We start from the raw sequence: 20,171 nt of genomic DNA on the forward strand, positions 1-20,171 counted from the left end.
ACATTGATAGCTCCTTTAGTGTGCTCTGCTTCCTAAAAATAAAACCACCCTCTAGCCCCATCTGTCTGACATGTTCAAGGTGCCCTGCATTTTGTTATCAAACTCATGTGCCCAGGATCTGCGTTATTTTGCTTTTTGTACAATAGCTACTGGTTTCCATAAGAAAGTCACTAACAAAATACAGAAATGCCAGTTTTAGTTTACTAGGTTTTTATCATACACAAATACACACAATTCAGTTTTTGCTGCCGTTTAATACTCAATCTTATTGCCATCATCCTAACATGTAGCTATATACAAACAAGTAAAACATCACAGATTTTTTTTCCTAATAAAATCAGTTACAATTTGTTTAAAAAAATACAGCCAAAATAGAATTTACACTTGTAGTCTGATTTCAAGACATTTACAGGAGCATTTATACAAAAAGCATACTGGAGGAAATATCTGAGGGGCATTACTGGCGGTATAGACACTGAGCTTTCACTAGTGTAGACTATACAGATATGGAATGCAAAGCACTTCAAACCAGAGCGCACACTATCTATCTATAAGCTGCACCTCACTTTGTGTATAATATATAGTAAGCGACCCTAATGTGAAACACGGCTTCAACAGGCCACAATTCCATGTCTTTTAACACAGGAGAATGAAACCAATTTTTGATTGTCGTGGCAACAACTAGTTATCCGGTGCTAAGTTCCCTCTATTACCTGCGATTCTCGGTGTTTTGTCAAGTAATGGAATTGTTCCGCCTATGTGCCGGTCGGTTAGCTGTGGGTGGATCGAATGGCGCAATATAACATCACCAATGTTTCCTCCAGAGTTTTACACCCACAGCCAAATGCTCTGTCAAGCTTTTATGTAAGGAACGCATTAATTATTTGTGGAATCTAGCAATTACATTGACCTAATATTCCTCTACCTGGCTTCTGGTGTGCCTCAAGAGGAGTACACACACTTTTTGAAACATACAAGTGCGTGATAGCGAATTGCACAGAGTGGGTGGAGTGGGAAGAGTGGAGTGGGCTTAAAGAATCAGACACAAATATGATTTTTAAATTATATATTTTCTTTTTTTTTATACAAAATAGTCAACTTAAGTTATCCTGCAAAAGCTGGTGAGAAAGCTAGCAATAGTCAGAAGCTTCATTTGATACTGTTTCAATTACTGCCCCATCTGACTTCACAAACCAAAAAAAAAACAACCCTCACCCTACCTTCAAATAAAAGCAATGCAGATTCAGACTTGATGGAAATGTGCAGCAGGTTTTGACTGCCAAATGGAAAAAAAGGCTTCTTTCAGAGGAAGGAAAGTAGTTAGCAAAAGAAATCCAACAAAACAACAAGCAAGGTAATCTCGAGTTCCTCAAGACTAGCATTTCTTTCAGTTCCAAGTGTTTTAACAGGACATTTTATAAAATTCTAAAGTTGAATATTGTAAACCACAATTCGTACAGAAAAACATGTATTTTGCAAATGACATTCCGTATAACGTTCTGATGCAGGTAAAGCTTCCACTGTGGTGCAGCAGAAAACACTGGCACAACACTAAAACCGGCTAAACCTGTAACTGTACAGACTAAATACCCAGCAACCATTTTAATTTCATTGGAACATAAATTTGAAGTCAATTACTATACTACAGGAGATTTTAGCACAAAGAAAATTGTGATCAGCCCAAGACTGCTGGGGCTTTCACCCGAAAGAGGTTCTTTCTGGAAATTTTAAATGCAAAAAATAGTAAAAAACTTCCATTTTCTCTTGTTGATAGTATCTGCCACTTGCATTCTTTGTGGGAGTAGGGTGTATTTTTTTTCCACCTCCTGCCTGATGGTATTACAGATTCAGTGATTATTACAGATTCACTGAATTACAGATTCTGCGATGCATTGATGTACTTTAAACAGGGCAGTGGCTGAAAAACAAAGTCAGAGGTGGGGAGGGGTGGCGGGGAAAGAAACTGGAATAGTTAAGGGGGATAAAACTTTGCATTGGCGTTTTCTCGACAGCTATCAAAGTGCTACAGTAAGTTTTTTGTTTACAGCTGCTATTTAAAAAAAACATCCAAATCGAGTTAAATTTGCTTCCTTTTAATTAGTACTGCTGTGCGTGAGTTCAGTATAGAAGTGAGACTGTTTCCTTAGGATAAATACTCGTTCGGGCAGGTTGGCAGTCCATTGAAGATCAGGTAGCTTCAATGCACTCAATGTTATCAGATAACTATATTGGACCGGACCACTAAATCTAACATTAGTTTGAATGGTTACGCAGCAAAATATAACTTGTCTTCTCTCCTGGTTTTCCTTGTGTTCTCATTCACTAAAAAGGATACAGGTGTGATATCAATAAAATTAAGCTACCAGATACAATGACACATTCATTTGATAAAAGACAATTTGCCAGCTATTCACGGAGTTGCCCAATACTTGCCCAAGAAGGTTGTCTGATTCTACATCTAAATGTTATGCTACATACTGGAACAGTCTCAGACATGCATCATTGGTGCTTTATCAATATGTGACCGAGACATTAAACAAGCCCATTGTTCTCAAGTGACTGTTTAGTCAAATACAGTCCTATAAAAATTAAAAAAAGAAAAATCGGGGTAAACAAATATATGATCATGGCGTTTTCAACCCAAGCTGTACACGCATTCTGCAAACTGCAGAAACTAACAATTTAAAAAAAAGAAGGGCTCATTCATGGTCACTTTTTTTTATTACAACTGCTATCGAGCACAATTCATCAATGAAAAATATTCACAGTCTATTCCCCATGAACTGTTTTCTTTCATTCTTTTTTAAAGACTACCCCGTGATTTTGTTTTGTACACGAACAACCTGCAATTGTCCCTCATCGTTGAAGAGAAGGTGAAGAAGCTTGCAGCAGGTTGCTTTGATTGTTCATAGGTGTTCGATCACACTGCAGACCCTGTGATTTGACTGTTGTACTCCGCTGTTTCCATTCGCAATATGTAAGGTATTATACTGTCAATCTGCACGTTTCCTATTAGTCCGGCAAAGAACAGTTCTTCTGTGATGGCAGAACTCATGAGTCGTAGTGCAGGCAATCTAAGCAGCAGTCTTGATAACCTGGAACAATAAAAAGGTTAATTGTTAGTTTAGTTCAGAGATACAGCATGGACACCCGTTCACACTAGCTCCATGTTATCCCACTTTCTCATCCACTCCCCACACACCAGGGGCAATTTACAGAGGGCCAATTTACTGACAAACACGCTCATCTTTGGGATGAGGGAAGGAAACAGGAGCACCAGAAGGAAACCCAAGCGGTCACACGGAGAAGGTGCAAAGTCCACACAGACAGCACCCGAGGTCAGGATGGAACCCGGGACTCCGGTGCTGTGAGGCAGCAGCACTACCCGCTGTGCCACTGTGCCACTAAATTAAATTTCAAACGCATTAGTTTGACGTTTCAAGGAATCCAAACACACATCACATCAATTGACAAACCTTGCTCTGGCTGGTTTGGTAAAAATATAGCTGTATTCTTCATTTCTATACATTGCCATATTAATTTTAAAGTTAAAATGAAAGGGTTCACGTTTGAAATGAAAGGGTTCACTTGGTGCAGCAAGGTTTTGACAGGTGTATAAAAGCCGCCATACACCCAGATATGTGGTCCACTGTTGGAAGGAGGCAAATGTTGTTACAATAGGTACACAGCACAGACGGTAGAAAAGTCTACGGCACCCAAGACTGGAGTGGATGCGAGTATCCTTGATCCCTACTGGGGAGTGTAATATGAAATGTGTAGTTTTTCCTTAACTCGCACTTTGTTCATTGTGTGAGCCATCTGCTCAGAAGCCGTGGAGCAGAATGGAGTAAAATGAATGATTTAGTAGGGCCTCAGTCATTCTTGGGATGATGGCGTTTGTCGCAGGCTGTAGGAAGTACTTTGTCCCAACTGATTCTGAGACACACTGCAACCACGTTCAGGGACTGACCTTCACACCCACTTCACACTGTGAGCAGGAGGATGCTTGTCGGAACAGCACTAGATATCAGTAGTAGATATTCACCCCTTCAGCTTGCATGTGATCCAATTAGACCAGAGCCAATTTATATCACCATCTGTCATATTTTGTAACAGCCTTGCCTAGAAAGGTTCTCAGATTTAAAATTATTGAGGTTTCATCAAGAGTTTAGTTTTAGTTTAGAGATACAGTGCATAAACAGGCCCTTCGTCCCACCGAGTCTGCGCCGACCAGCGATTCCCATACATTAGCACTATCCTACACACTAGGGACAATTTACCCATCTTTACCGATGCCAATTAACCTACAAACCTGTATGTCTTCGGAGTGTGGAAGGAAACCAGAGCACCCCGAGAAAACCCACGCAGTCACAGGGAGAACATACCAACTCCATACAGACAGCACCTGTGGTCAGGTATCGCAAAATGCTGGAGTAACTCAGCAGGTCAGGCAGCATCTAGGAGAGAGGGAATGGGTGACGTCTCGGGTTGAGACCCTTCTTCAGACTGATGTAGTCAGGATCGCACCTGTAGTCAGGATCGAACCCGGTTTCTGGCGCTGTGAGGCAGCAACTCTACCACTGCGCCACCAAGCTGCGTTAAAAGCTTTTCTCAATTAAAGAGTGTAAGAGATTCTCAATTTCTTTTAAATGGTCAACTTCTGATTTTAAGGCTGTCTCTTTTTTCCAGTTCTCTAACGAATGGTGACTGATGCTCTGTAACTACACCATCAGGTCATTTCAAAATCTTATAACATCAAAGCACATCTTAAATCTCTATACTTCAGGAAACGCAGGTCTAGTTTTAGTAATCTCTCTGCATAATCTTGGACTCTGGCATATTGAAATGGAATGGGCACGAGAAAGAGAATGGGGAGAGGTATTTCTTGAAATTTGGGAGTTCAACATTCACAACGATGGATTGTAAGTTTCCCAAGACTAGGAGGTGCTGTTCCTCCAGTTTGTGTGTCTTCACACTGGCAATGGATGCGGCCAAGGACAGCAATGTACCTGTCCAAAAGACTTTCAGAATGGCAGACAGTGGCGAGTGGAGTGCCGCAAGGCTCGGTGTTGGGGCCGCAACTGTTTACCATATATATTAATGATTTGGAAGAGGGAATTAGAAGCAACACTAGCAAGTTTGCGGATGACACAAAGCTGTGTGGCAGTGTAAACTGTGAAGAGGATGTTGGGAGGTTGCAGGGTGACCTGGACAGGTTGAGTGAGTGGGCAGATGCGTGGCAGATGCAGTATAATAAAGATAAATGTAAGGTTATCCACTTTGGCGGCAAAAACAAGGAGGCAGATTATTATCTCAATGGAGGTAATGTAAGGGGGAGGTGCAGCGAGACCTGGGTGTCCTTGTACACCAGTCACTGAAAGTTGGCGTGCAGGTACAGCAGGCAGTGACGAAAGCTAATAGAATGTTGGCCTTCTTAACAAGAGGATTTCAGTATAGGAGTAAAGAGGTTCTTCTGCAGTTGTATAGGGGCCTGGTGAGACCACATCTGGAGTATTGTGTACAGTTTTGGGCTCCTAATTTGAGGAAGGACATCCTTTTAATTGAGGCAGTGCAGCGTAGGTTCACAAGATTGATCCCTGGGATGGCGGGACTGACAATTGAGGAAAGATTGAAAAGATGGCTTGTATTCACTGGAGTTTAGAAGGATGAGAGGGGATCTTATAGAAACATATAAAATTATAAAAGGACTGGACAAGCTAGATGCAGGAAAAATGTTCCCATTGTTGGGCGAGTCCAGAACCAGGGGCCACAGTCTTAGAATGAAGGGGAGGCCATTTAAAACTGAGGTGAGAAAAAACGTTTTCACCCAGAGTTGTGAATTTGTGGAATGCTCTGCCACAGAGGGCAGTGGAAGCCAAATCACTGGATGGATTTAAGAGAGAGTTAGATAGAGCTCTCGGGGCTAGTGAAATCAAGGGACATGGGGAGAAGGCAGGCATGGGTTATTGATTGGGGACGATCAGCAATGATCACAATGAATGGCGATGCTGTCTCGAAGGGCCGAATGGCCTCCTCCTGCACCTATTTTCTATGTTTCTATGTTGTTACTGTACCTGCCTCAACTACTTCTTCTGGCAGCTTGTTCCATACAACCACCACCTTCCATGTGAAAAAGTTGCCCTTCACGTTTCTTATTGAATCTTCCCCTGGTTCTTAATTCCCCTGCCCCGAGAATTAGTCTCAGGGCATTCACCCGATCTATTCCGTGCATGCTCCAAGGGCTAAAATCCTTGCTTGCCCAACCTCTCCCTATAAGCCGAGGCCCTGGAGTCCCAGCCACATCCTTGTAAATCTTTTCTGCACTCATTTTAGTTTCATGACACCTTTCCTACAGCAGGGTGACCAAGAATGAACACTCTACTTCAAGTAACCCCTGTAATCCTCCCCCCCCCCCCACCCCCTCACCCACACCCTGGTCGTCCTACTAGTTCCACTGTTTGCATCCCTGTATCCCTGCTTTATCACCTCTTCCCCAGCCAACAATGGGCCATTATGGGCTCCACCCTTCCTTGGTGATGTTTTGCAGGCCCTGATTTGTTCTGGCCTTTTCCTACCTCCAGTCCCCCCACCCCTCCCTTTAGTCTGAAGCAGGGCCCTAACCCGAAACGGCGGGCTCCACCCATCCCTTCTCTTCAGAGATGCTGCCATTTTGTGTCTATCTTCGGTGTAAACCAGCATCTACAGTTCCTGCGTCACAATACTCCAAATGTGGCTTCACCAATTCTTGTACAACTGTAACATTAAGCGCCAACTTTTATACTCAGTTTCCTGATTGATGAAGGACAGCATACTAAAAGCTTTTGTTACCATCCGATCTACTAGCAAAGCCAGTTTCACTAGATTTATCCTCCCACTAAAAAAATATACCAAATGTACACCATTTTCCAGTGTACACAAATAATTCTGCAGAATGTGAGCAACATTAAGTGGCATATCAGGCAATTAGAGAAATACGTTTAACATGCCTGAAGCACATCCAAATCTTGCTGCAATTAAGTTGTTGAAACAAATGTCCTCATACCTGTAAGAATCATCTGGGTAGGCTTTTGCTTCATAATCCTGGAGTTCCATATATGCCTTCTCTTGAAACTTATCAATTTGTGCAGCGTTAATTAGTCCTGGGTGGTCTAAGAAAGTAAAATGAAACATGCTTAGAATGTTGCACACAATTTTTATTCTAAAGGAAAATTATAATGATCTCTATTTTGTGGTTGCAATAACAATCAAGCAACCACAACTATTCACAACCATTGCATCTTGGACCTGATGTTTGATTAAAAGTGAAGTTAGTCACAGTCATACAGTGTGGAACCAGGCCCTTCAGCCCATCTTCCCTACACCGACCAACATGTCCCATCTACACTAGTCCCACCTGCCCGCGTTTGGCCCATATCCCTCCAAACCTGTCCTAACCATGTACCTGTCTAAATGTTTCTTAAACTTTGGTGTAATCCCTGCCTCAACTAGCTCCTAGAAACATAGACAGAGAAACATAGAAAATAGGTGCAGGAGGAGGCCATTCGGCCCTTCGAGCCAGCACCGCCATTCATTGAAGAATGAGGAGGAGATAAGACTTTTCTTTGCCTTCCATCACAGTGAGGGTGTGCCTGGAGCAATCACTGTGATGGTTATTTGTGTAAAAATTGTATCTGTGTGTCCTGTGCTTTTTGTTGTCTACTGCCGGACCCTGACGTGAGAGGACGCTGGCACTGTTTATTCGCCGCTTTTCCGTTAGGATAGTTTGTCTGTTTGTTTTTATGTTATGACTGTTTTTGTAAAGCGCTTTGAGCTTCTGGTAAGGCGCTATATAAAATAAATGCTTATTATTATTATTATTATTATTGTGATCATGGCTCTTCGTCCACAATCAATAACCGTGCCTGCCTTATCATATCATCATATATATACAGCCGGAAACAGGCCTTTTCGGCCCTCCAAGTCCGTGCCGCCCAGTGATCCCCGTACATTAACACTATCCTACACCCACTAGGGACAATTTTTTTACATTTACCCAGCCAATTAACCTACATACCTGTACGTCTTTGGAGTGTGGGAGGAAACCGAAGATCTCGGAGAAAACCCACGCAGGTCACGGGGAGAACGTACAAACTCCTTACAGTGCAGCACCCGTAGTCAGGATCGAACCTGAGTCTCCGGCGCTGCATTCGCTGTAAAGCAGCAACTCTACCGCTGCGCTACCGTGCCGCCTTCTCCCCATATCCCTTGATTCCACAAGCCCCAAGCTCTATCTAACTCTCTCTTAAATCCATCCAGTGATTTGGCCTCACTGCCCTCTGTGGCAGAGAATTCTACAAATTCACAACTCTCTGGGTGAAAATGTTTTTTCTCACCTCAGTTTTAAATGGCCTCCCCTTTATTCTAAGACCGTGGCCCCTGGTTCTGGACTCGCCCAACATTGGGAACATTTTTCCTGCATCTACCTTGTCCAGTCCTTTTATAATTTTATATGTTTCGATAAGATCCCCTCTCATCCTTCTAAACTCCAGTGAATACAAGCCTAGTCATTTCAATCTTTCCTCATATGACAGTCCCGCCATCCCAGGGATCAATCTCGTGAACTTACGCTGCACTGCCTCAATTCCAAGGATATCCTTCCTCAAATTAGGAGACCAAAACTGTACACAATACTCCAGATGTGGTCTGACCAGAAGAACCTCTTTACTCCGATACTGAAATCCTCTCGTTATGAAGGCCAACATGCCATTAGCTTTCTTCATTGCCTGCTGTATCTGCACGCCAACTTTCAGTGACTGGTGTACAAGGACACCCAGGTCTCGCTGCACTTCCCCCTTACCTAACCTAACACCATTGAGATAACAATCTGCCTCCTTGTTTTTGCTGCCAAAGTGGAGAACCTCACATTTATCTATATTATACTGCATCTGCCCACACACTCCAACCTATCCAGGTCACCCTGCAACCTCCTAACATCCTCGTCACAGTTCACACTGCCACTCAGCTTTGTGTCATCCGCAAACTTGTTAGTGTTGCTTCTAATTCCTTCTTCCAAATCATTAATATATATGGTAAACAGTTCCTCTGGCAACTCGTCCCATACACCCACCACCCTTTGTGTGAAAAAGTTACCCCTAACTTTCCTATTAAATCTTTCCATCCCTCACCATAAACTTATGTCCTCTGGTTCTCGATTCAACTACTCTGGTCAAGAGACTCTGTGTGTCTACCCGATCTATTTCTCTCATGAATTTGTTCACCTCTATAAGATCACCCCTCATCTTCCTGCGCTCCAAGGAATTACTAACAGTGATTCTTTCTTCCACAGGATTTCCTGAAGTCTACACAGATGGCAATCTTTTTGTGGTTGTTGAAATAACAATTTAAATTTTCCGAGACTTTTTCCTTGTAAAGCAGTGATAAGTTGATCTTTGTTAAATATAATGTAACCAAGTTTTTAAACAACAGAGTAGTATAAGAAAATAATTGCAGATGCTGGTACAAATCGATTTATTCACAAAATGCTGGAGTAACTCAGCAGGTCAGGCAGCATCTCGGGAGAGAAGGAATGGGTGACGTTTCGGGTCGAGACCCTTCTTCTTTTTATTTTTTTTAAATTTTTTTTTTTTAAAAAGCATATGTACAAATCGAAATTAAAAAAAAAACACATTTGTTACAAAGTTCTTACATAGCTTCAATTTTTAAATTTTTGAAGAGAGAAAGTAAAAATAAAAATATAAAACTATAAACTTGGGAAGAGAGAGTAAGAGGGTTAAAAAAAAAAAAAAGGATCTAACAATAAAAATTAACGGGAGTAGATCCGGGAGACAAAAACCACAGCTGTACATCCAACCCCCAACTCAAGTTTCAACTTTTTATTTAAATTTTTTTATTTTTTATTTTAGTCCTGTGCCAAACCCATTTACTTTTCTAAAAATTCAATAAATGGAGACCATATTTTTAAAAATAACTCAGGTTTGTCGATTAAGGCAAACCTTATTTTTTCCAAATGCAGGAAAAAATATTTCCATAGTCCACATTTTAATTGTGGGGGTTATTGGTTTTTTCCAAAATTTAAGTATTAGTTTTTTCGCAGTTATTAGACTGTAATCAAGAAAATGTACCTGACTTACTGTAAAATTTGTAGTATGTTCTGATAATCCTAATATAATTAATTTTGGGTCCATATCTAATTTTTTATTAATAACTTTAGAAACTATTTTAAAAATCTCCAACCAGAAGTTTTGCATTTTTATACAAGTTACGAAAATATGAGTTAAATTAGCTTCTTGAAATTGACATTTATCACACATAGGAGAGATACTAGGAAAAATCCTATTTAATTTCGTCTTCGAATAATGTAATCTATGTATTATTTTAAATTGTATTAAGGAATGTCTAGTATTCAATGAACATTGATGTATATGTTGTAAACTTTCATCCCATATATCTTGCATTATAAATTGATTCAATTCGTCCTCCCATGCTCGTCTATAAGATTCTGATGACGGAATGTCAATGTCAAGGAGAATATTGTAAATAAAAGATATTAATTTATTTGAGTTATAATGTCGATTCAGGCATACATCAAGTGTTTCTGGACCTCTAAACTTATATTCTTGCATGTGTGATTTTACATAATCTCTAAGTTGTAAATATCTAAAATAATTATTAACATGTAATCCGTACTTCTGCTGTAACTCCTGAAACGAAAGAAAAGTTCCCTTATGATAAAGATCTCCCACCCTTTTGATTCCATAACTTTTCCATTGAGCAAAGCCTCTATCTAAGACAGACGGTTTAAAAGAAGGATTATTCGCAATAGGAAGGAAAACAGATAATTTACTCAATTTTAACGTAAGCTTTAATTGTTTCCAGATACGGATAACACTATGTATAATGGGATTACCTCCATATGTTTTTTTATTTAAATTTATTGGAGCTAAGAGGATCGCACCAATATCGAATGGTAAACAATCCTCTTTCTCCATCTTTAACCAATCCGGTTGTTGATCAGAATCATCCAACCAGCAGGTTATATTTTTAATATTAACCGCCCAATAATAAAATAAAAAGTTAGGTAAAGCAATTCCTCCATTAATTTTAGACTTACATAAGTGTCTTTTATTTATTCTATGAGTCTTGTAGTCCCAAATAAACTTAGTAACAATTGAATCAATTTAAAAAAAAAACTTTTTTGGAAGGTAGATCAGAATTGCTTGAAATAAGTATAGTAGCTGTGGAAGAAAGATCATCTTTATAGCATTACTACGACCAACTAATGATATAGGAAGTGTTTTCCAAAATTGGATATTTCTGTGTAATTTAGCAAGTAAAGGAGGAAAATTTGATTTAAATAAAGAAGTATATTTCCTAGTCACGTAAATTCCAAGATATTTAAACTTTTCATAGGCAATTTTAAAAGGAAATTGTTGAAGTATGGCCGGATTATGCTCCATTATTGGCATAATTTCACTTTTATACCAGTTAATTCTAGAACCTGAAAATGAACCAAATTGAGTTATGAGATTTAATAAATTCGGAATGCTAATTTCTGGCTTTGTAATATATATTAATACATCATCCGCATATAAAGAAATTTTATTGGTTGTATGTTTAGTGTTGTAGCCATAAATATCTGAATTTGATCTAATACTCTCAGCAAGTGGTTCTATAATAAGGGCAAATAAAAGTGGTGATAGTGGACATCCTTGTCTACAACCCCTAGCTAAATGAAATTTAGATGACAGCATTTGATTAGTTAATATTCTAGCTGTTGGGGATGTATATAAAAGTTTCACCCATGCACAAAAGTTTTCACCTAGTTGAAATTTTTCCATCACTGAGAAAAGATAGGGCCATTCTACTTGATCAAATGCTTTTTCAGCATCTAGCGAGATGATTGCTAAATCTTCATTTAATAGTCTATTTGAATAAATTATATTAAACAAGCGTCTCAAGTTGAAAAATGAATATCGTTTGGCTATAAAGCCTGATTGATCGGGATGTATCAATTTGTCTATAACTAGACTTAATCTCTGAGCTAAGATTTTCGCTAATATCTTCTGATCAGTATTTAAAAGAGCTATCGCCCTATACGAACCAGGGTCTTCAGAATCCTTATCTTTTTTAGGAATGAGGATTATTGTTGATTCAGTCAGAGTTTGTGGCAATCTCTGTTGTTTAAAGGCGTGACTATATACAGTTTGCAAACGTGGAGAGATCAAACCACTGAATTTTTTATAAAATTCATTATTTAAGCCATCAGGGCCAGGAGTCTTCCCATTTTTCATGGATTTAATAGTCTTTCATAGTTATTTCTGCGCCCAGTAAATTTCTATCACTCACATTCAAACCAGGAAGGTTACATTCCTGCAAAAACTTTTGCATCTGCGCAGAAGTATCTGTTATTTTTGATGAATATAATGACTGATAAAATTGCAAAAATCTCTGATTAATATCCTTAGGTAGTTTAAGCAAATCTCCATTTTCTGATCTAATTTTATGAATTGTAGAATCATCTTCTAATTTACGGAGTTGACGTGCTAGCAATTTCTGTGGTTTATCTCCAAATTCAAAATGTTTTTGTTTAGTATATTGAAAAAGCCTTAAAATATGAGCTGAAAGGATATAATTTAACTTATATTTGAGCACTGCAATTTTATTATGTATTTCAATAGAGGGAGCGATGGCATTTGTTATGTCTAACTGTCTTATCTGACTTTCCAGGTCATTCTGTTCAGCTCGGTTCTTCTTGTTTTGAGACGATTGAAAAGCAATAATACATCCTCTCATAAACGCTTTAAATGTTTCCCAAAGCAGGGACGCAGGTGTTTCAGGAAGGTCATTTGCGTTAAAAAAAAATCTCAAATTGCGATTTAAGATAGTCATAACATGCTTTTTCATTTAAGATTTGCGGATTAAATCTCCAATTAGTCTGTTTCCCCGTTACTCCTTGGAGTTTTACCCTAAATGTTAAAGGGGCATGATCGGATATAATAATATTATGATATTTTGAATTATACGTATAAGGAATAAGTTTGGAGTCCACCAAGAAATAATCAATTCTTGAATAAGTTTTATGCACAGGTGAATAAAATGAATACTCTCGGCCTGAAGGATTATCAATCCTCCAAACATCTTTTATATTTGCATTATTTATATAAGAGTTTAATAATTCACACGACTTGGATTTTGTTTTCCTTTGAGTTGAAGATCTATCCAAATAAGGATCTAATGTACAATTTAAATCTCCTCCAATTATCAAGTTATATTGTCCAAATTCTGGAATGGTATTAAATATTTTTTTAAAAAATAACGGATTATCAAAATTTGGTGCGTAGACATTCACCAATATCAATTTTGTAGAATATAGTTCTCCCACTAATATAACATATCTACCTTCAGTGTCAACTATAGAGGAAGTGTTTATAAATGGTATACCCTTACGAATTAAAATAGCAACACCTCTTGATTTAAAGGGAAACGATGAGTGAAATACTTTATCAATCCATTTGCCTTTCAGTCTATTATGTGCTACATTTTTTAGATGAGTTTCCTGAAGGAACATTATGTCTGCATCAATAGATTTTAAATGTGAAAGTACTTTACCTCTTTTAATTGGTTCATTAACACCCTTGACATTCCAACTACAAAATGTAATACCTTTAACCCCTGTTTTCCTAATAGAATCTTGCATCTTAACCGATAAATGGTCTATAATAAAGCAAATGGTCTGGCACCCGGACTACAACATTTTTCTTGAATGAGGGGTGGATGATCTTTTGTACAGCGTAGAGTGCCTCCCGGAAATATCTCCCAAAAGTATATAATTTCTGAAAAATGACATGATAATAAAAGTTAAATCTAAAAAAAAATCAATATATAAAAAGTTAAAAGAGTGCAGGAAAAAAGAAGAGACAACTAAAACTACAACTACAATTAGTGCAGTTAGTGTTAGCCAACCTAAGGTGGCAAAAAATCTAAGGACTTCCGTGAGATGTAAAAAAAAATTAATACTAGCTCCGTTTTTTAACACAGTTATTTTTTTTTTTTCCCCGGTTTTAAATATATATATATTTTTAGAAGCAAGGGGAAATAAACAGGACAGACCCAAAGAAATTTAATCCAAAATAGGCCAGTTTTCCCCCCTAGGGTGTATTAGTTAAATGTTAAAAGTAAAATTTACATGAGTCAAGTGTTACTTGAACTTCTTATTGGTAGTGATTAATAATATTTTTTATTAATAGTAGTTAATAAAGATTAATAGTCATATAGCTTATTCACTGGTCTTGGAACTTTAAATTATAACGCCTTATAGCCCAATCAGTTCTCTGCCAGTGATTACAGCCGTGGAATGGTATTCATCCCTTCAGCGAGTTTTCAATCTCTCGGGCGAATTCGAATGCTTTATTATGATCAGTATAAAAAGTTTCTGTTTGCTTGTAGGTGACTCGCAGTTTGGCCGGGTACAACATTCCGAATCTGAGCGATGGGATCTTCCTCAGAATTGATCTTGTCTCATTAAAAAGTGCTCTTTTCTTAACCACCTCTAAAAATACGGATATTGTCGCCTTGGAATGATAAGTTTCTGTTGATAGCGATTCTCGACAGAATATCTTCTAAGACGTGAGAGTAGTGTATCTTTAATATCAGATGTCTTGGGGGAGCGCCAGCAGCTGGCCGAGCTCTCAGTGCTCTGTGGGCTCGATCCAGCAAAGGTTTTGTGTCCAGTTTCAAAACATCCCGTAGGAGTTCAGCAGTGAAATCACAGAGGTTTTTATCTTTCTCTTGGCCTTCTTTAACTCCAACAATCCTTAGGTTCTGACGTTTAGAGCGACCCTCTAAGTCAATGCATTTCTCGGTTACTTTCGCTAGTAGATCAGATAGGCGTTGAGTCTCCGTTAATACCCTTTTTGTCGTTTCAGCGCTTGTCTCAGCTAGAACTTCCAACTCGCGTATAGCCTCGTCATGTTGATGTACCGTAGTAGTAATATGCTCCAACTTACTGGTAAAGTCGGAATCCAGCTTTTGTAGTTTAGAGTTTACTTCCACCATATGTTCGTTCATACTGTCACATATTTCTTTCTTCACTGATGATAACTTCTCACTGATGATAGTTGATATTTCTCCCTTCAATCCTTTCAACGATATTAATTCATCTTTCATTTCCTGAAAATCATCCTTCATACTTGAAAGCTCCTCACCAACTATGGTTCGAAATTCCTCCAATCCAATTTTTTTAGGCTGTGGCTTTCGGGACTGTTTGGGAATTTCTTCTTGGGTCGGCACTGGAATAGAGGCTGAGGCTGAGGCTGAGGCTGATGCTTCCATCTGACCTGATTCCTCTTCCGGCAGCCTGGCCTTGCCAGCTCGTTTTGCAGCAGTTTTTAACGGGGGAGTGCGACTTATCGACATATAAACGGTAGGAGTCACGGTCTAATGACTTCACTCACCCTTCGTTGAAAGTTATCGGCAAATTTCAGTGGACCCGTCCCGTTCTTTCCCCTTTAAGATCGGATTTTCTTCGGAGCTAGTTGACGCGTGGCTTTATCAGAGCATAGCGCCACCGGAATGGGTGACGTTTCGGGTCGAGACCCTTCTTCAGACTGAATTCGGGTCGAGACCCTTCTTCAGATATCAATTCACTTCAGGTAAACGCTGCCAGGGCCCTAAGGGACTGGTTGTTTCCACAAAATAATTTTCAAAATTTCATAGATTTAGATTTTATTTTAGATTTTAGAGATACAATGTGGAACCAGGCCCTTCGGCCCATTAATCTGCACCGACCAGCGATCATCCCATACACTGGCACTATCTTACACACTAGGGACAATTTACAATTTTATCAAAGCCAATTAACCTACAAACCTGTACGTCTTTGGAATGTGGGAGGAAACTGGAGCACCCGGAGAAAGCCCACAGGGATCACAGGGAGAATGGACAAACTCCATACAGACGTACCCATAGTCAGGATTGAACCTGGATCTCTGGTACTGTTTGATAGCCTGCCTGTTTATCTGACGTTTAAATGCACTGATGCAAAATGTACACCTTATCCTCCGTTATTATGATTTGCCCTCAGTATAGGTGAAGATCTCTGCCTGGGCCACCTACTTAGAAAATCTACATTTACAGACCTCTGAAAACATATGTGGATCAATAAACTATTTATTTTCCTTTAAAATTAGTCGAGTTACTTTGCCAGACTAAGGGAAGTTTAACAATTAGTTTGGAAACAGAAGCATTTTTAAAGCTTAAATGGGAGAAAATTATCAGGTTACTTTACTATTGAATGCAAATATATTTAATGTTGACTTTTGTACTAGTATAAAAGTACAGCCTTTTTCAACATTGTTTTTTTTCTTTTTCTACCACTCTTAAAAATAGAGAGTTTAGCAAAAATTTGTTATGAAGTGGATTGATTTCCTATTGGTGCTTTTACAGGGAAGTGGACAAATATTTAAATACAGGGAATTTGAAGGAGTATAGTCAGATATTAAGGGGATAGGACTGAACAAATATTTTTCCCACACTGTTTAAAATAAGCCATGTGAAGTGTTGTAAAGTTCAAACAGGTTTGAGAAAGTCACACTCATTGTTAGGTCATGTTGTTTAGTTTAGTTAGAGATACAGCATGGAAACAAACCCTTCAGCTCATCAAGTCCCCGCTGACCAACGATCCCCCGTACACTAGCACTCACTATCCCACACACCAGAGACAATTTACACTTTTACCAAAGCTAATTAACCTACAAATTTGCACATCTTTGGAGTGTGGGAGGAAACTGGAGCACCCGGAGAAAACCCACGCAGATCACGGGGAGGCACACAAACTCCATACAGACAGCAGCCGAGGTCAGGATGGAACCCGAGTCTCTGGTGCTGTAAGGCAGCAACTCTACCGCTGTGCCACCGTATACAACTTGTTTGGGTGGCCCTACCAGAAGCTCGTGCTTCCGACGGCATCGCTCTCAGAATCATGGGGGCACGCAAGCCTCTTCACCACAACAAGGTGAACGATCCGTCTGTATACATTTCAGCGTTCCTTACCTGGACTAAAGAGTACAATTGCTTTCAGGTAGGCATACTCGTAGCCATCCAGAGTTAGTTTGACCATGCTGTTACAGAACTCCTGCAGCTTCCAGATGTGTTCCATCACCACTTTCACTCGGTCTGCTGACAATTTGTCTGTGTATTAAAAAACCAAAAATCATCACGACTCAACCTCCAAATAAACTGATTCAACAGAAACAAGTAACTTTGTTACACCACCCTGACCACTCTCATTTCACCCCTGCCATCGGGAAGGTGGTACAGGAGCCTGAAAACTAACATCCAAATTCAGGAACAGTTTCTTCCCTAGAGCCATCAAGCTATTAAACACTACAACATCCAAATAAGCTCTGAACTAGATAGGCTTGGGGGCACTGGTTTTGTGCTTTTGCACTAATATTGTTTGTTTGTTTGTTTGTTTGTTTCTTTTGTGTGTTATAATATTGTTTGCAGTGTACTATGTTTACATATTCTGTTGTGCTGCTGCAAGTAAGAATTTAATTGTTGTGTTGGGACATGCGGCAATAAAACACTCTTGACAATACAACTATACTTAACCACTGCACATTTTGTCGTTAGCCTAATTTATCCATTTCCACCACCCCTTCTGATTCTTCTGCTCCACAGAGACTAAACTTATTTTGTGAAATACTCTTGCATTTCCTCAAGTGTTCTTTTGCATCCTCACAACTTCTGGTGGGAGCTCCCAGCCCAGTAAACCATGCCAGAGATTTATATGGTACTGGACACTAATCCTTCCCCATTGCACCAGAGTGCTGAACGCCTTCCAGTCATTGAAATAATAAATGGACAATTATATTTATTCATTCATGCAAGTGAAAATTAATTTGCTGCACAGCTCTCCCACAGTTTAACAAAGGGCTTTGGTTCCTAAAGAACCATTTATTGTGCAAACATTTATGTTGCAATAGGTACAGGAATCCTTTTATTTCTGTGGGGAATACCAGCTGCCGTGGACAGTGAGAAAAGAAGTTGGGAGCTAGTCAATCCCCTCCCAGAAAGGATGCAGTAAATCTAGAGCACACCATGCCAGTTTGATGAGCTGAAGCAGACAGATCATCGAGTGGAAACTGTAGCCAGATAGAAGAACACAGATGGAGTCTGCCCCCCCACCCCCTCTTGTCATTTAAAATAGTGTATATATTTAACAGACTCCTTCCTGTTAACTCTGTCAAAAAGCCTTACAATGTTAAGGATCTATGTTTGAGACACAATTGCATTCCCTGCTTTTCCTTATAGCAACAAAACTTCTCTGAAGTGACAAATTTAATAGTTTAGTTTATTGTCACATGTACCGAGGTACAGTGAAAAGCTTTTGTTGCGTGCTAATCAGTCAGCGGAAGGCCAACACGTGATTACAATCGTGCATGACTACAATCCTCTGCAGCAGCAAAGCTTGGTTGAAGTAAATACTTGCTAACTGGGGGAGAGCTCTACTTTCACAGTAACTCAAGACATTTTGTACCCTTGGTCCTTCATTGTTAGCAGATACAACAACCTAATAGCTCCAGAACTGGACCAGCTGCTCATTAAGCTGGGAGTTCAAATGAAACACAAAAGCCTGCAGATGCTGGAATCTGGAGCAAAACACAAAAGTTCCTGGTGTACTCCCATAGGTGGTCAGTCTAGTCCAGTTTAGACTGCCACACAAGGTCTAAAACTGAGCTCTCAACTGCACCTTCAGGCAGCACCTGGGGAGGGAATAGACAGGTGACTTTTCAGGGCAGGATCATTTTTCAAAGTGATTCAGCTGCGAGTTCAAAGTCCCATCAGACGGAATTTCACATATTTGGAGTCTGAGCCAGGAACGAAATCTTTAATCAAACAGGACCAGCACAATCACAGCTGGTTCATGGAACCTCCTCCGCAGCGGTAGAGTTGCTGCCTCACAGCTCCAGACCCGGGTTCAATCCTGGCTACGGGTGCTGTCTGTACGGAGTTTGCACATTCTCCCTGTGACCATGTGGGTTTTCTCTGGATGATCCAGTTTCCTCCCACATTCCAAAGACGTGCAGGTTTGTAGGTGAATTGGCTTCTGTAAATTGTCCTAGAAAGTAGAACAAAACTAGTGTATGGGCTGATTGTTGGGTCGGTGCAGACTCGGTGGGCCACAGGCAAAGTGCTGGAGGAACTCAGCAGGTCTGTGGAGGGAATGGGCAGACGACACTTTGGGCCGGGCCTCTTCTTCAGACATGGTGCAGGGGAGAAAGCTGGAAATGAAAGGTGGGACTGGGGCTCAAACTTGGCAAGTGATTGCTGGGAGCAAGCAAGGAATGGGGTCACAATTAGTAGATGCGTGGAGACAATGACAAGGAGGCAAAAGGGCATCAGGTAAGGGATGAAGAGGAGAGAAATGTAAAGATGAAGGCAAGGATAGGAGTGGAAGGGGATGGAGAAAGGAAAAGAAAATATGGGACGGGGATGGGACAGAAGGTTCCAGGAGGGGGAGAAAGGAGAAGTATGATTAGGGTGGTGGGAGAGATGGGTGGGCATTGGAGTGGGGTGGGACAGGGGAAAGAGAGAGGATGGGGGGGGGGGGGGGGAGATTACTTGAAATTGGACTGTAAGTTACCCAAGTGGAATATGAAGCACTATTCTTCCAGCTTGTATGTGGCATTACTCTGGCAATGGAGAAGGCCAAGAACAGAAAGGTCAGTTTAGGATAGACGGCACGGTAGCGCAGCGGTAGAGTTGCTGCTTTACAGCGAATGCAGCGCCGGAGACTCAGGTTCGATCCTGACTACGGGTGCTGCACTGTAAGGAGTTTGTACGTTCTCCCCGTGACCTGCGTGGGTTTTCTCCGAGATCTTCGGTTTCCTCCCACACTCCAAAGACGTACAGGTATGTAGGTTAATTGGCTGGGTAAATGTTTTAAAAAAATTGTCCCTAGTGGGTGTAGGATAGTGTTAATGTATGGGGATCGCTGGGCGGCACGGACTTGGAGGGCCGAAAAGGCCTGTTTCCGGCTGTATATATATGATATGATAAAAGAGAGTAAAAATGGTTAGCAACCGGGAGATCCAGCAGGCCTTGTTGGACAGAACACAAATGTTTGGTGAAATGGTTGGCTAGCCAATACTTGATCTCTCCGATGAAGG

At 40.1% G+C, this 20,171-nt stretch overlaps 1 protein-coding gene across 6 annotated transcripts in view; it reads right to left on the reverse strand.

Annotated features, from left to right (window-relative positions):
• Positions 1 to 209: 209 nt before the first annotated feature.
• The window catches only part of nr2c1 (nuclear receptor subfamily 2, group C, member 1), a 145,586-nt gene continuing 125,624 nt past the window's right edge, over positions 210 to 20,171 (reverse strand). For all 6 annotated transcript variants that reach the window (XM_078420046.1, XM_078420044.1, XM_078420045.1 and 3 more), the window contains 3 exons: positions 17,050 to 17,187; positions 7,043 to 7,148; positions 210 to 3,095 (listed from right to left, as the gene is read on the reverse strand). In XM_078420046.1, the coding sequence (XP_078276172.1) occupies positions 2,921 to 3,095; positions 7,043 to 7,148; positions 17,050 to 17,187 (419 nt within the window). In that variant the 3' untranslated portion in view covers positions 210 to 2,920. The remainder of the gene's footprint in view (positions 3,096 to 7,042; positions 7,149 to 17,049; positions 17,188 to 20,171) is intronic.

This window comes from Rhinoraja longicauda, chromosome 23, assembly GCF_053455715.1.
Source record: "Rhinoraja longicauda isolate Sanriku21f chromosome 23, sRhiLon1.1, whole genome shotgun sequence".
Lineage (NCBI taxonomy): Eukaryota > Metazoa > Chordata > Chondrichthyes > Rajiformes > Arhynchobatidae > Rhinoraja > Rhinoraja longicauda.